General features: G+C 29.6%; 3 protein-coding genes across 6 annotated transcripts; 2 read left to right on the top strand and 1 right to left on the bottom strand.

The window, feature by feature from the left end:
- Positions 1-319: 319 nt before the first annotated feature.
- LOC105147318 (uncharacterized) lies at positions 320-4475 on the top strand. The gene is made up of 2 exons (XM_011058239.2): positions 320-460; positions 1086-4475. Exons 1-2 carry the CDS (start codon positions 402-404, stop codon positions 1492-1494), a joined length of 468 nt encoding a protein of 155 aa, XP_011056541.2. The 5' UTR covers positions 320-401; the 3' UTR covers positions 1495-4475.
- Positions 4476-8272: 3797 nt separating this feature from the next.
- LOC105147316 (zinc finger matrin-type protein 2) lies at positions 8273-10958 on the bottom strand. 2 transcript variants are annotated; one of them, XM_087416276.1, is made up of 5 exons: positions 10806-10958; positions 10300-10520; positions 9311-9384; positions 9086-9231; positions 8273-9011 (listed from the first exon to the last, which is right to left on the bottom strand). In XM_087416276.1, the coding sequence occupies exons 1-5, from the start codon at positions 10812-10814 to the stop codon at positions 8796-8798; spliced, it is 666 nt and encodes a 221-aa protein (XP_087272402.1). In that variant the 5' UTR covers positions 10815-10958; the 3' UTR covers positions 8273-8795. The 2 variants fall into 2 exon arrangements, with proteins under 2 accessions (XP_087272402.1, XP_011056536.1); XM_011058234.2 differs by having other exon boundaries at positions 8273-8994.
- A 431-nt stretch (positions 10959-11389) lies between these two features.
- Positions 11390-15681, top strand: Dak1 (cytidine/uridine monophosphate kinase Dak1). Of its 3 annotated transcripts, none has more exons than XM_011058232.2 (3): positions 11390-11905; positions 12729-13003; positions 14701-15681. In XM_011058232.2, exons 1-3 carry the CDS (start codon positions 11534-11536, stop codon positions 14831-14833), a joined length of 780 nt encoding a protein of 259 aa, XP_011056534.1. In that variant the 5' UTR covers positions 11390-11533; the 3' UTR covers positions 14834-15681. The 3 variants fall into 3 exon arrangements, with proteins under 3 accessions (XP_011056534.1, XP_011056535.1, XP_087272401.1); XM_011058233.2 differs by lacking the exon at positions 14701-15681 and adding an exon at positions 13077-13548 and having other exon boundaries at positions 11394-11905; XM_087416275.1 differs by lacking the exon at positions 14701-15681 and having other exon boundaries at positions 11395-11905; positions 12729-13548.
- Positions 15682-17598: the final 1917 nt, after the last annotated feature.

Raw genomic sequence — 17598 nt, 5'->3', positions numbered from 1 at the left:
TCAAATGATACTACTTTTATTATTTACTTAACTCTAAATGATATCGTTTATATATAAAAGATTTGATATCAACCACTGGCACCAAGTTAATTCCCGTACTAAATTAAATAAAGAATCTAATCCAAGTGGTACTATCTCGTAAATGACGCGCAATAGAAAACGAAGAGGAGGGATCATCAAGCCCACATCAGAGTCTATTATCGTGCCCTCTTCGTTAATTTTAGTGCACGTTCCACTACTGTCTAGCTCACAAAGACGATCATCGCGCGCACGATAATGATATCAGGCCAAAAACACTGAACAGTGTCACAACATTGAGCAGGCAATCCACATCAGCAAGTTAATATCAATTGGCTGCTAAAACTCTAGGATCTCTTTTCGCATATCAGCAATTACTAACGATGACGCGCATTTATCTTCTAATCTTCTGTTACATTTCTAATCCTGCACTAAGCGAACCGTGAGTACACTTATTTCAAGAAAAAAATGTTATTTTTCTACTAACGCTGAAAGCTAAAGAGATTTCGTGGCTATCGACGTAAACTTTTAAGAAAATTTAAGTCTCATTGGAATTATCCTTTGTACAACATATATTTTACATTGCAATATGATTTTGTGGTGATATTTTTTGAAGTTAATCAGATTTTTTCGAAGAAAGAAAAAAAGAAATATATTTTATATTTATAGAAAAAATTATGTTTCATATTTAAATATTAAAAATATTTCATGACTGATTTGTCAGAAGAAGGCTACGATGGTTATTCATGCATCAAAAGGTTTGTTCGCGTCGCATAGTTCGACATGTTCCAATATACTCCTATCATAGCTTCTACTCACTCCAACAAGCGCGATAAAGAAAGTAATCTCCATTTTTCATTTGGTCAGAGTTCTTTCGAAATCTTTCGATCCACCCCATAGTTCGTGATTTAACGTTGGAATTAGATGACGCAAAATTCTCTCCAATATCTTCTCACTCCGAAGAAAGGAAATTTCTTGCCTCATAACGGCTTTTGTGAAACTCGACTGCAATTGTCGTCAGCCTGCGCGCTTTCCAGAACTTCGCAGACGCGAGCTTCTTTCCGTAGAGCTACGTGGCTGATGCAGGGCGACAAGTTTACCGAGGATGAAATGATGTCTCGAGTTATCCAGCTGGAGAACCACGAGTCGTACTTCCCGGTGAACAGTAGAGCAGAGATGTACTATAAAGCTCGACCGGGCAAGCTCATCCAGTGCGTGATCGCCACGTCCGTCCATGGGCAAGGTCACGTGAACGTCGTGGAGGGTGGCTACAGGGCCAACAAAGTCCGGATTAATTACACGACGGAAAACGGCAAATCAGACGTCTTTTACGTTTTTATACAGACTGTGAAGAGGGAAGCGATGTTCGTGGATGAGAACTCGAGATTAGGCATCGTTTACGGACCCATGAGAAGTTGGACCCTCGCGGAGATACAGGATTACTTTCGCAACAATTCCGATATTTTTCCATCGTAATAGAATGCGTCTGTTTTTTTTTTTTTTTTTTTATAGAATAATGATAGCTTCTTATAAAAATACTTCGAATTACTGGCTAATCATTAATTAAACTTATTATTAACTAAACGGTCTTTAAATTCTTTCAAATCAAGTTTTTGTGAATTATTGAAGATTGAGTTTTATGTATCTATTATTAACAATTTAAATTACTGAAAAGTGACATGAAATTATTATAATATAAAAAAAATTTTATTTTATTTCATGATGTGAAAATAAACCCTTTCTTTCGATTTTACATTATAGAGAAGAAATCCGATTTTTTAAAATAAATCAACTCGATATTAAATGAATAAAACATAACGCAATCTCCTAATTATAATAATTTTGTTTATTTAAAATGTTTTTTAAATATAATCTAAAGTGTAAAAATGTCTGAGAAGTCGGACTTTTTAGAACGGAATTTTTACAACGCTTTATTAGATTATTCTGGTTAGTTCAACTGAAGAAATTTTATTTTGCGAAGCTTATAGCAGTTCGAGTAATTGAAAGTTCCTACATAATTATCGTCAGCGAGATTCTCATTTGCAACAAATAGCGTATCATTTTATCTTCTCATACTGGTAGAACAACCATGTAATTGGGCACGTCTTCCCAGTATAATTATGCGAGGTAAGATATGCATTAAGCATGTAAGTGAGATGTCTCACTTTTTAAAATATACGTTGCAAAATCAATATCTTTTAGAGAGCTTTTTCATTCATTAATATTACGTAAAATGCTTGCAAACGTTTCGTATTTTTAATATTCTAATTTATTTTTGTTCTATATTTGTTTATAAAAAAATAAATTTCTCTTCAACCGTAATACAAGGCTCAATTAAATAAAAATCTTATAAATAAATAAAGAACTACGAGCCTAATAGTCTTTTTATTATAAATTTAAAAAATTATTTTCTGTAAAGCTACGATCCTAATTATTTATTATAAATTTAAAGTATTTATAAAATAGTGATTTTTATGTATTTTTATTCTAAAGTAAAAGAAAAAAATTGTATATTGTTTCTATTTGTATAGTTTTTAAAAAAATAGAATCCTTGATTTTTCAAAATTTGTGACGTAATTTTATATATTCATTTTCAGTAGCTAAAAATATACATAAAAATCACTATTCAAGTGTTAAAATTAGGAACCTTGTAAATTAATTATTTAATTTAAATTATTTACTATTGTCTTACAAATAAACTTCTCTATTCAATTTTATTTTTGGAATAAGAGTGACTTATTAGCAATATAATTTTTTATATTCTCACGCAACATAGAGAGAAAAGTCTATCGTTAAGGAATTAGAACACTTTGACATATAACAGCGAATAATTGACGCAAATGGATCATTCATTTTTTCCATCTTTCCGACAGCCGTTAGTTTTCACGTTCCATCTGTTATAGCAGAATACTTGGCCATGTGCGAACGTACAGAGATATTAATTGTGAAAGTAGTTCGCAATTCGTAACTAATAACTGGCAGCGAGTGTTGCATTCTGCCGAGAGGATGTTTAATAATTAATTATTAATTATTAATTTGATAATTAATAATTAATCGCCATAACGAATTATAGCTTTTCGGAATATTGCTCGATTTAATTACCACGTTACACTGCAACGCAATCGAAATTTCAAGCAATTGTAGTTACGATGGTCATAGTGCAAGTTTCGCAGACGACTAATCAAAATTTTAAATGCAAATAATTATACTTATAATTGACTGCAAATTCCAATATCGGTTTCTGATCTTGAGATTCTTTTCAATTCCGCCAATACACACAGTTGGAAAACTTATGTTAATACATTTTACTCAAATGGTCCATCAAAATTTTTCTGTTATTTAAAAATGAATACGTTACACGGTATAAAACATTTTGCATTTGTGTTGGAAATGATCCATTTAAGTGAAGAAAGTTCTGATGCAGTCAAGTCCAGTGCAGCAATAAAAAATCAATTTTTTGACTCGAACAAAAAATTATAAACATCATAACGCATGATCGTTAAACTTGCAATGTTCATAACAATTTTATTAATTTACGATAAAATAATGTCCGCGATTTTTGCATTTAAAATTACAATTAATAATAGTAATAATACATAATTAATTATTATAATACATAATGCATTACATAATAATTAATAAGTCACATAATTATGGAAGACTATCATTTCTTTTATTATGTATGCATAAATAATTTCACATTTCATTTGATATTTTTTTATAACAATGGAAGCAGAGCCCAATGGAAGAAATATTAAGAACAGGAATAAGTATTAAGATTTCAATCTATCAGGAACCAGTTATACTGGAATATACAGTTGTTGAATTGACAGATTGAAATCTTAATATTTATTTCTATTTCTAATATTTCCTATATTATGCGCAGTGCCTTAGATTCATACAAAGTAGTCTGTGTCTTGTATGTGAGATTCGATTTCAAGTACTAGAATTTATGCACTAGAATTTTTATGAAAAAATATAATAATAAAGCCATTGAAATCCAAACCTAATCAATAAGACAGTTTTACGATGAAGTTTCGCTCGATATATAAATGTCAATTTCCGCTTCTGTTTCAAGTTAGCTTTTCAAAACTTCGACCGAAGTGTCGAGAAACGGAAATTTTTGCTCAACGTTCGCAGCCTGTTTCGTCGGATCCACTTAGGTGATCCATTCAATTACGCACGAGTGATCGCGGGCTGTTTCGAAAACAAGAGTTGGAAATAAGAGCCGTGGGCAGGCACCGTGTAACAGATAACAACACGGTGCGTGTCCGATCCTTTTCACTTCCGTAGAAAAGAAAAGGGAAAGCGCGGCTGTGTTGTAGAATTAAAATAAGAAAACTTGACGTATTTTTTTTTATCAGAACATTCTGTAGATGTTATATATTTAAAGAATGAAAAGAGTTGTAAAGATTTCTATACATCATTAAAATCATTTCGCGAAAGAAAAGTAAAAATATTTTTAATTTTTTAAGAAATTCAGATTTTTTTATTTTCATTAATATTAATTTTATCGTTACTTTTAATTTCTTATTTAGAGTAAACGAGTTTTATATGTAAATCTGATTTTAAGAACTTATTAACGTTTTTTGTATTTTAGAAAGAAATTTAATATGATTTTTTTCTTTAATAAGAGAGCCTATAAAAGATTTAATCTTTATTTTATTTAATCTTTGCTTTATTAACATTTATTGAATTTTTTAAAAGATATAATCCTTGGGAACATTTTATCTTAGAAAACTTAAAAAAAAAACTCAAAATATGATATAGAAAAAATTTAAGAAAAAAGCTAAGAAATATAAAGAGTAAATTTGAACATTTTTAATTGTTTTTAAAAGTAATCCTAAAACTTACTAGGAAAATCTAAAAAAAGCTGAAGAAACTTAAAAATTTTCCCTTAATATCTTTAAAAACCTTCACTTCACTTAAAGTAAATTTTCCTAAGGAAATTATGTTTTGTAAAGTATTTACGACAAAGCGCAGCAAACAAGCTGACGTTATTTGTAATTTTGATATCAAAATAATGTCATTAACATCAATTTGGAAAGTACTGAAAGTATGAAAAATGAACATTGTAACAAACTTTTTTTTTTATTAAAAAGCAAAATATTAAGAAATATAACAAACATCAAAAAATATGCAACAAGCAAATGTGTAATAGCTTTATTAATAAAAAAAAATTTTAGTATACGCTATCACAGTAAGTAAAAAAACTTCGGGTATATCATACTGAGAATGGCACCAAAGGGTTAAGGTCGGTAATTTCAAGAAAATTAATTGAAAAATCGTTTCATCAACTATTAATAAATGAGGTCTTACCCGATGACTTGCCGGGGTTGGATTCCTCGATCGGTTGCAGAGTTCGCGACATCATCGCCTTAATTTCTTGACGTCTTACTCTTCAAGCCGAAATGAATGCCGCGCTACGGTGCTTGCGAACCGTGATGAGACGCTTGTAAAATCTCTATCGACGTCCATCAATCCATTGAGTTCCGTGTCAAGTTCGACAGATTCGCCGTGGCTGCGTGTCGCATTTTTCGTGAGCGTACATTAACCGGCACTGATTAATATAATTGATGATAATTAGACAAGCGAGAGATCCTTTGTGGTGACGATGATAATGATGATGATGTAGCAGTAAATCCAAGCACTGGTGGCGTAGTGATTGATGTTTCTTTCTTCGGATTACTTGAACTTATTCACGATAGTATAAATAATGATTAACGGTAATTAATAGAATTTTTCAATGTTACAATCTTTTTTTCATAGAGAGATGTGAATGTTTCTTTTTCAATTATTAGTAAAAATTATATATATAATGATTATTAGGAAATGAAGATAATTATTCTAAATTTGACTTAGAAGCTGCTTTAAAAAATTTATTGAGGCTCGTAATTCAATAAACGAGAATAAATTGAAATGGATTGAAATGGATTCAAATTTTCAGAAATATATATTCGCGAACGTTAAACTGAATCCTTTTCAATCTGAATGCATTTTATTCATTCATCCGAATTGGAAACATTTTTATACTTTTCAATCTAAAAATAATATCGGTTTTTTTCTTCGTGAATACTTTTTAATTTAAAATTTTGAATAGAAAATGTAGTTTTTTAATCCAATTGAATCGAGTTGAATCCAGTTGAATTCAACTGGATTCAATTGAACAAAAAAATTTTTGTTATTTAAAATACTAATTCAGACAAGTAAAATTTTAGTACATTATCTCATTTCACGGGAAAAAATAATATTTAATACACACATACACACATATATATAAATTAAATTTCTTTGTTTAAAAATTTCGCTTTCTTCTTTTTTATATAAGTAGTGTATCTGATTAGTTCTTTTTTTTAAGTATTTATGCCAAACTTCGTGAGAAGACAATTATTCTGAATATTGTAATTTATTTCAATCAATTTATATTCCTTTTATTTTAGATGAAGTCTTTAGAAATTGTTTGTTACGAGTATATCTTCTATGAAATTAATTCCAATTTTTTTTCTTTTAATATAGAAATGAGCCTTCATCAGAGAGAATTCGTTTTTTTCTTCAAGAAATTAATTCGATTTTTATCTTTAATACTGAAACATACTTTGCAATCACTTCTGCTTTTCTCCAAAAATATCCTCGCTAAACACTATAAGGCATTTTTCTCTGTTTCTTCACTTCTTCCAAATATATTCTCTTCTTCGGAAAAAAAATAACAATTAATACATTTGTTTTATTTTCCAAAAAAAAAAAAAACTTTTCACTGATTTCTTTTCGTCTCTCCTGAGGATGTACGTCTTAGATTCGATTTATGGCAAATGTAAGAATGCCGGGCGCGCAAAAAACGGATAGATCGTACGACACCTCCGGTGGCACGTGCGCGACGATTCGCACGTCACGTCGCGTCACTTCACGCGAGTCAACGTGCAACCGACTGAAGCACTATGCGCGACTCCGACACGCGCAACTGCGCGCGGCTTCCGCGGACTTTCGAATAACGGGTTGACGGCTTGCCTAGCTGTGAGAGAGAAGACCGCGTGAGAGTTACGTCGGCTACACATCGACCGGTACTGCGTCGCTTCGGCCTCCGGAACACACGGCCCCCAGCGGCTCCAGCTTGGGCCCCGCTGTGGAACATCCTCTTGTGATCCTCCGCGAAGTGGGAGACGAGAGTCGCGGAGATCTCCTCCCTCCATCCTTGCTAGCGAAAGGATCTCTCAAGAAAGAAGAAAAAAAGAAAGGATCAAATATATTCAAGAAAGAGGTGAAAGAAACTCACTATTTTTGTGTTGCAGGATTCGGATTGTCGCTGCTACTAATTCTTGCGGGACTGACAACAGCGTGGGCGCATACTATGACTACGTTCCGTTGCACTTAACGTTCGCAACGCTCGCATGCATTATTTCATCCTTGTTTGATAATATTTGATAATAACCAGGGTGAAACGATACTCACGAGCGTTCCGAATTAAGTGGGAAGCACCCTTTATATATCAGAATTTTTCATCTACGTGCTACGAAAAATTTAGAGCAAAAAGAAACAAAAGAAATTTAGAAATAAGTATAAAAAAGTATTTTAAAAATTCGCTGCATACTGCGATTGAACTTGTATGGCATTTATGTAACAAATAACAACAATCTACAATTATGTAACAAATAACAATCTTTAGCATTCAGTGTTCGTTCAGTATTTGATTCGTAGATAGATGCATGTATACTTGGATTAATATGATGTATCTCGATAAATTTGAATGTTTCACAAGTTAACGGAACAAAGTGAGCAAAATCAAATCTAACTAATCTTTTTGTTGCTAAAAAATTGCCAAAGAAAAATATTTGTTACTCTGCAGTTTTTCTAAAAAAAACTAAGTTATGATACAATATATGTATATAGAAATGATAAATTGTACTTAACAATAACGTAGGAATATATTATTAATTTATGTTACTATTAAAATATCCAAATTTCAAATCCATTATTTGCGAAATAAATGTAATAAGTAATAACAATAAACCTGTCAAAATATAAGAGTAAAGTACAAAAAAAAGATTGTTGCCTGCTTAAATTTAGTACTGAAACATTGTCTAAATGTTGCTCTCGCAATCTGATATTAAGTATACTTTGACCAACTCTGATTAACTTTAATCGACTTTAATCAATTGAAACTGGTCAATCGCATCTATCGTTGATAAATGCTTTCTGTAACATTAAAATAATATAATACGATTTAAATAAGGTAATTAATGAAAATATCGATGTTAAATTTTATTTGCACTTTCTTTAATTCGTAAAATTGATTTCTATACATACGCATACTCTTTCAGAGTTAGTTGAGTATGAAGTTCAGCATTTTCACAGTGAAAGATATAAAATCGTCAAAGATATAAAGTTGTTTCAAAATATACTTAAAGTATTTATATTACCCAATTTAATTTGTACAAAATAATTAATTTTAATTAATCTTAATTACTTAATTACAATTAAATTACTTAATTACTTAATTACAATTAAATTACTTAATTACTTAATTACAATTTGAGTTTATATTATTTATTACACTCACGTTCAGTGAAGTTAGTCAGACTTATAATTTGATAATTTTCTTATTTATCTTACATAAATAAGAAACTCTTGTAACAATAATGGAAAAATGAAAAATTATTGCAAACGTGCATTCATAAATCGTCTCCTTAAATTCTAAGTATATTTAAAATTAAAACTATTTGTCACCTATTTATGTTCACTTTTCTTCACATCATATCTATACGATTCGGTCGCGATCTTCATCAAAGAATATTTTCTTCTTCAAATAATTCATGAACGTTCGACAACAGCAATTTGTCACTTTTTTTTCGAACCAAAGCCAGAGAATCCCATAATCGCAGCCATTTCATCGGAAGGTCCTGCATCATCCTCGGATAATTCCTCAATTTTCCTCTTCTTATCTTTTCGCTTTTCCTTTCTATATTCTTTGATTTTTTCTTCCTAATAACAGAAATAATCTTGTAAAAAAATTACACAATTACAATTTCGCGCATGCGGAAAAAAAATATTTAAAGAACAATCTTAAACAAACCTCTTCCTTCAGCTCCTTCACTCTTTGTTCCAAATCATAATCTTTCTTTTTTTCTTCGAGTTTCTTTTTGTTTTGTGCAAATCTTGCTTTAACCTGATCCAATGTAGATCGCTCTATCTTCATGGACATACCAAGATTACGTTGATCTAATTAAAAATAAAAAATTATAATTAAAATGAGAAAATATTTTTATTTTATTATAATTTGTGAATTATTTAAATTTACGTTTTGTCCCATTGATATGGTCCAAGAAATTGATTGAATCTTTGACAACACAGTCGCAAACATTGCAGTAGTATCTGTGGATAAAAATATGAGATTTATGTTATAATTATGATCAATTACAAATTTTGTGCACAAAATTAAATGTATTATAAAAATATAAAATATACATATTGTATAATTACATATACATTCAACTTTAATAAACAGTATATAAATAATTAGACAGTATATTATATAAGAAAACTATATATTGTTCTGTAAGTATATATATATATATATTCATATTTCAACAAAAATAAAAATAAGAGGAACAACCTCATATGGCTTTGAACTTGATAAATGTTATCAAGGTCATGATTTTGAACAACCTTCAAGAGGTTTTAGCTGCTGATCAAACACCTTAGATAATGCTAAACTTTTAAATCTTACAATTCGAAAAGTACTTAATAAAAAGGAATTTTATGTTTTAAAAAATTAATTCTTGAGATAAGCTATGAGAATATGTAATGAAAAATAAAGTTTTATTTAAAAAATTCAAAGTGACCTCTTGTCTTAACTTTGAAACCAAGGTCAAATCAATGATATCTTTTTATGTTTTATGTTTTCCTTGAAGTCATCAAACTTTTGTCTCACACAAGTATACATATTGACAAATCAGCAGTAGGCATATATCTGATATCACCACAAGCACCTTGTACGTATTTTATTTATTTTAAAAGATTAAATACTATTTGGCTGTTAGATTCTTTTTTCGAAAACTACAGTTTTCAAAGATTTTTTTAAATAAATAATATCTAAATACAATGCATGCAAGTGATAAAAGCACTTATAATAGACGGATCATTCATGTACATCACATTCATCCTTTATAAAGAAATTAACGAATCTGGAAGTATATTGAAATTAATGAGTTACAGTGTATGTAATAAAACAATTATTGTATATTTAATACTTTTTAAAAGATAGATATATTGGAAGTTAAAGTTTACCCTCCAGTTTGTGATGATGGCGTATTTTTATTGATAACAACACTTTTTCCTAGTTTAGATTCGAGATCAACCTTATAATCTCTTTGCTTCAACAATTCCCTTTTAACTGTTGGCTGCTTGGGAATTCCTAATTCTTCTTCTGCAATCTCATCTTGAAGTCTTTGAAGTGCAATCCTTTCGTACTCTTCCCGATTCCATTTCCTTCGATGATCATCGGGTCGCTATAAATAAATTATATATTAAGAAGATAAAATTAATATACATTAACACTAGTGACATCGTAATCATATTCCGTGCATTTCTTAATAAGTCTTTATTTCTAATAAATTTATGATATTTAACTAAATAAAATTTTAAAAACATAAAATTGTATTAAATATCAATAACGAACTGTGGAGCTTAAAATCGAATATGGACGTTAAGAATTAAGATGTAAACAGATTTAGTATTACATAATTGAAATATAACATTTACAATTATGCAACTTAAATTTAAATTATAAATACCATAGACATGTTTGCATTAATTTCCTTTTCACAATGATATTTATACGAAGTTAACAAAAATATATCTCTCACTTCTTTCCATCACAGTACAATCATAGAATATGTTAAACCCAGAGAAGTCTGTGATGTTGAAGAGATCCTTTAAAAGAAACTGGTCATTAGGATGCCACTTTTGATTGGTTCGCCATTTCCTAGTCATTCGTGTTAGGCTTTGCGCACAATAGAACGAATAAGAAATTAGAAATAAGCCCAGAGCTACAATAGATTTTTAATCCATAAGTCATAAGAAATGGACAAATCAATTATTCTCTTCGTATTCGACTACAATTGGTCAATTTCTTACGGCTTGAAGCTTAAAACATCTAGATCCGGATTAAGGAATAAACGATTTCAACCAATCAGAAACCGTATATTCCGATGTATCCGATTTCTGCTCTTCAGAACAGGTGCATCCAGAAACACGACCGTTCCCTGAGCGCTCAATTTTGCATTTAATTGGCACATTCCATTGGAGCTAAAAATATATACCAAACAGGTACAAAAGCTCACCGAGAGCGCATTGAGCGATTGTGCTTCTAGATTGTTCTGGATGCACCTGTTCTTAGCGCCTTTTAAAAATGGCGCCAGTATAACCTTCGCGTTTTACATTACGTGTAGTGTATGGATATTAGTAATGGATTGATCGGTGTGTGCGTTGGTATATACATATATATAGCGATTTTCTGTAGATGTTACGGACTCTCGTGGCCGGTGCGCGACGTTGTATCCATACGATGTCCGCTGTTACGATGCAAAAGCCGGAAGTGGTGTTTATCCTAGGTGGTCCGGGTGCCGGCAAAGGTACGCTCTGCCGTTACATTGTCGAGCGTTACGGTTACGTTCATCTATCAGCTGGTGATTTGCTGCGCGAGGAACGTGCCAAACCCTGCTCAGAGTATGGCGAGCTCATTGAAACACATATCAGAAACGGTACGATCGTCCCGGTGGAGATCACCTGTAGCCTCATTGATCGCGCCATGCAGACATCCGAGAATCCGCATCATCGGTTTCTCATCGACGGCTTTCCCAGGAATCAGGATAATCTTGACGGTTGGAATAAGGTATCTCCTTATTTCACGCATAATGCGCATAATTATTTTATTCTTGTTGTTACGAATATTGAAGAAGGATAAAGTGATACGTTATATGTGTCATACACGAAATGGAACACACTCTTGGATGTGCATTTTGAATATATACGTTAAATACGATTGCCAATCAATTATTATCGGGATTCCTACAGTAGTAGAATGTACATTATACTTTTCATATATACAATATTTTCATAAAAGAATGTATAAATAAATATTTAATTCTGATATTGTGTTTAGAATAGTTTAATTTTTCACTAAATTATTTTTTCATATCATCTTAATTTAGTAGCTTTATCATTTAAAAACTTTAATAATCATATTGAGATAGAGTTGATAATTAATATAATCATTAATTTCATAATAAAGTTTTCGGAATGTTCTAAGATGCTTATTAGCATTGGATATTATTAAATTGATAATCAATTCAATTGTGATATTATTTCAGCTTTAGTTTAGGTTTGCCTGTTAAATCTAATAATATAATAATTGAAACACAGTTAAATAATTGGAAAATATATTTAAAATTTAAGTATAAATATTATCTAGTACCAAAGCTGTAGACTCAATCATATTATATGATCCTTTTTTTATTTGGTTGATAGTTAAATTAAAAAATATATATATATATATATTACACACATATGTATGTGCACGCACATGCGATTGTATGTATTATCATTACCATTTACTTGAAAATTATACCTACATACTTCTCTAATAAATTATTCGATTGTAGGCACTGGACTTTGCATATTATAGTTATTTCATGTATGGTATATGTTGATGATAGGTGATGGCTGACAAAGTTATCCTCAAGGGCGTAATATTCTGCGAATGCAGTCAAGAAGTTTGTACTCAGCGTTGCCTGAAACGTGGTGCCAGTGGAAGTGGGCGCAGCGACGACAATGAGCAATCTTTGGTCCTGCGTCATCAAACTTATCTAAAAAATACTTTACCGATCATAGAAATGTATGAGCAGCAAGGTTTAGTTTATAAAGTTAATTCTATGAAAACGCCGGAAGAGGTCTTTCAGGACGTTGCAGAATTCTTTCCTAAGATAGGATGGTAATAACAATGTGATAATTTCTTTTTAACAAGTCAAATATTGTTGACACAATAATTTATTTTTATTTTATAGGATAGACATTCTTATATGGGATAGCACTTATATTTTATAGGTTTTCTTTATTTTATGGAACAGTACATTTATTATCACTGGTGTCAGTATTTTATCTCAATTTTTGTAATACGTTGCAGCGTATATACTGTTAAAAACATTCCTTCACAAATGTACAATAATGCGAATGGATAATGATGTTAACAATTGGAATTCGAAATCTGTAAATATTCTGCCAGAATTGTTAATAGCGATCGACAGTAAAAATTCTTTGATACAATCTTATATACATAGCATACGCTTTATTAGAATACATAGCTTATATATTTATAAATAAATATTTAAGCAGTACGTTATTGTATCAATTGAAAATTTAATAATCGTTTATTAATGCGTGAAGAAATCGCATATTAATGCGTGAAATGATAAAAGAGAAAATTATATCGTGTTTTTTAATTTATATATATATGTAAAAATATATTCATAAAATTAATATCAAGGTATTTTATTTCAAAATCCCACACCTTGCTATGTTCCCTTTAAGTTAATATTCAAATAATTAATGTTATCGTAATATTTCAGGAGCGAATATTCTTACAGATTTCAGCATTAATTTTATTAAAAAATATTTTTAATTAACTGGCTCCGCGCTAATCGCTGCAATTATATTGGATCGTGATTTCATAAGCGAAAAATAACACGTTGAAGTTTCTTACGTTATTTATAAAAAAAATTTTAATAAAATAATGATTGAAACATTTGTAAAATGAGCCGAAGCTATCTTTACCTCCTCTCTCCCCCCTGACAATTAGTAAATAATCATAAAAAATACGTGAAGTGAAAATATGCTTATTTACTATTTGAAGAGATTAGGAAAATAAAGAACGGCCCATTTTTACGAGGCTTTTAAAGCAATCTTATTTTGTTTTATCAAAAATCTCTCTCTACAAATAGTATGCAAGAAACTTAAATTTGTCATTTTTCACTTATGACGATTGTTAACAAATATGGGAATTTTTTGCTAAATAAACGACATGCAAAGGATTATTCTTTTTTATAAAAAAAAAATTAATTATATTACTTATTAATTAAAAACTAATTATATTACTAACAGATATTTTTTTAACCATCTATTAATCATTAAAATTATTTTAACTGTTGAAAATGCGTGAATATAGAACATGTGTGATCTAGAATCAATGAATTATAAACTGATGTCAATAATTTTAAATTGCTTACATAATGCCATTATTTACTCTTATCTGCAAAATAGTTTTTTCTTTTTCTCTGACACATTCAGGGTAAATGAACTTAAACTTGTTTACAAAATCTTTATTACTTTTATTATCGCAAAAAGATTTAAAATTCACACAAAGTAATATCACGAAATGTACTTGAATCGGTCACAATGCGTGAAGGTGACGGACAGATATACAATGTCCTCTTATCATTAATCAAAGTTGATATATCTTTTTAATATCTCATTCAATAGATGAAGATAATGGGTAAAGCGATTATCATGAAATGTCCATAATCGTGACTACGGTGGATTACAGTTATTAAAATGTTCGGCAAACATAACGTAACATTTTCACGTGTACTGTAATTGAATCATAATCTATCTATAGCAATTATTTGTTTACAGGCACCGATGTTGGGCGAGGCTGATTCTCCGATGTGGGCCTCACGAAAGTTCGTTCACGTTACATTTTTCGACTACAGTGTCGAGAAAGTCGAATACTGGTCAATGTCCTGACAAGCAATCACATATTACGTGAGGGGACTACATTTACAGCAGCCGGGGGCGAATTTCTTCACGAAACGATGCCGGTAGAAATTCGACGACTTGACGAGAAACTTCGACAACCGAACAGCGTTTAAAGACTTTGGCTATGGTCCACTTGATGCTATAAATGCTACTTCAAAGTATTTTTTGATTGGTTAATTAATAAAATTCTTCTTTTCGATTAATCAATTAAAAGCTTCGAAACATTTGTAACGCCAAGTAGATCGCACCCTTCATGTGTTTCTGTAGCTTTTGTAATCTTCTTTAGTCTTAGTTGTACAATAAAAATATAGTAAATGTAAATAGTATTTGATATGTTTTTTATTACTAATACTTTATTCAAACTCATAAAATTAAAGTTCATTGTAACGGTTGTGATATAATGTAACAGAAATGTATAAACAACATCTATTATCTCAGATAACATTTATTTTCTGAAAGATTTCTTTATGATATCTTTTAGATATCCTTTATGAGTGTCTCAAAAAAATGTCTATGTCTGATATGATATTTTTTAGATATGTATGTTATCTGGAAAAAAAAAATTATTTTCTAAATCTTAAATTTTCTCGAATTTTTAGCAAAACTATCGTTTTAATCAAATTATTCATTTTTCAAATTAATTTCTTTAATTTATTTTATATATTATAATAATTATTATTATTATCAAGTAAAAATGAATCGCAAAACATTGATCAAAAATAAATGAAGAGGGTCATATTTGGCAGATATTGGTGGATAATAATATATTGTGTAAATTTTTATAATTTCAAACTAGAAATTGTAAAAATTCACTGTTAGTAAGAATTTAAAATAAAATTTTAATTACCCGAATAAAAATGTTCTATTTTATTATACTTTTAAACGTATTATACTTGCACAACTATCGACTATCGATGATATGCACCAGAATCTTAATTTCTATCGATTATCATAGTCAATATTAGCCTTGACCTAAACATGTGCATGTTTAACGTAAATGAATGAGATAAAAGAATCCTTAGTCGAGTTACTGAATGTATGTATGTACATACAAACAGCTGCGTGTATATCTTTGATGACTACATGCACTCGTTTCAAATCTATAATTAAAACAGCAATCGATAGAACGAACGAATGCGGCTACAATCTCGTTTCCGCAAAAACTGCATCAAATGTACCAAAAGCAATTAAGGGATTCTTCCCGCTCTCTTTTTCTTTTCCTTCGAAACTTCTTAGATTATTTTTGGCACTCGGGCCGAAAGTTGCGTTTCGCAACCCTTAACACTTCGCTCTATACAAATTAGACTTTCGAAATTTCGAAATAGAATAAAATTGTGCGATTTAATACTAGAGACGACGTTCAATCGTATCTCTCTTTTTTAAGGCTGCATATTGACTTCGAAGTTTGGCTTCTTATATATTCCAGATCTTGCATCACGGCATTTTGACTTCAGGCGATAAAACGCCTTTCTTTTTTAACCTTTCTACAATGAATAAATCAGAAGGTGATTGACATATCGAGATTCCATGAGATTTAAAGAGGTGTGCATCGAAAACGATTAAAGTTTAATGACCTAGTTGAATTATTCAAACTGCGCTAGGGCCGCCAATCCGTTATTTTCAGTAAAGAAAAATAAATAAGTAAGTATGTAAGAAATAGCCATTCATGTCCACTATTCATGTCCGATAGATAAAATTTTATCAATGAAATTCGTAAAATATATATAATTACTGAATAGAATTTATTAAATCAAATCAATCATTGACCTTTACTTTCAAAAAGCACTAAAATTGCGTAGTCACTTAACAAATAAAAGATAAATTACTCCACTAGCTATAACAAAATTTATCTATTTCCCAATAAATAAATTTAATTGTTACTCTTATGTTCATAATATAAGATCCAATTGTTCACACAAACTTCCATAATATATCTTCTTTAATAAATAAAAGCAGATAAAACTCATGTTGATATATATTATATATATATAAATATATATATATATATATATATATATATATATATATCACTCACTGTCTAATAATTAATTAAAAGGATGTCACGCAAATTTAAAAAAAATATATGTTGAATATCCATACATTCTTCTTTCTTTGATAAAATTACTGTTTAATATAATAAAAACAATAATAATAATAATGAGAAAACATAAAAAAATAATCACAAGAAAAATTTTCGCATCGTTTCTTTTAGAAAAAATTAAGTTTGAAGGAATATAAAAGAATTGCTCATACATAAGTATATATAAAATTATATTATACATAATTATATTGTATGAGCAATTTTTTTACATGTTCCAAATATAATTTTATCAAGTTTGATGCCTGTTCTATAATAGTCATAAGCATAGGACATAAAATAAATCATACGAATAATTTTCGTATTATCCTTATAATTATTTTTTACATTTTCTCATTATTATTATTATTATTATTATTTTTATTATATTAAACAATAATTTTACAAAAAAAAGGATGTATGGACATATTTCATACATATTTATATATATATATATATATATATAGAAATTATTAATATTATTAATATAAAAATTTTTATATATATCCATGCATTGAACAATTTTTTATCGAAAAATATCGAATCACTGAAACAAAGGCCAAATTCCAGGCTAATGATAGTTAGCGCGGTTAACAAAGCACTACAATATCGTATAATAAATGCTAAAACATTATAAAAAGAACCTTAAGTCAGCTTTATATCTTGACATTATCATATCTACTGATTCCATTATTTGA

This window comes from Acromyrmex echinatior, chromosome 19 (genome assembly GCF_024713525.1).
Source record: "Acromyrmex echinatior isolate Ae372 chromosome 19, ASM2471352v2, whole genome shotgun sequence".
Lineage (NCBI taxonomy): Eukaryota > Metazoa > Arthropoda > Insecta > Hymenoptera > Formicidae > Acromyrmex > Acromyrmex echinatior.
This window is presented reverse-complemented; position numbering and strand designations above follow the sequence as displayed.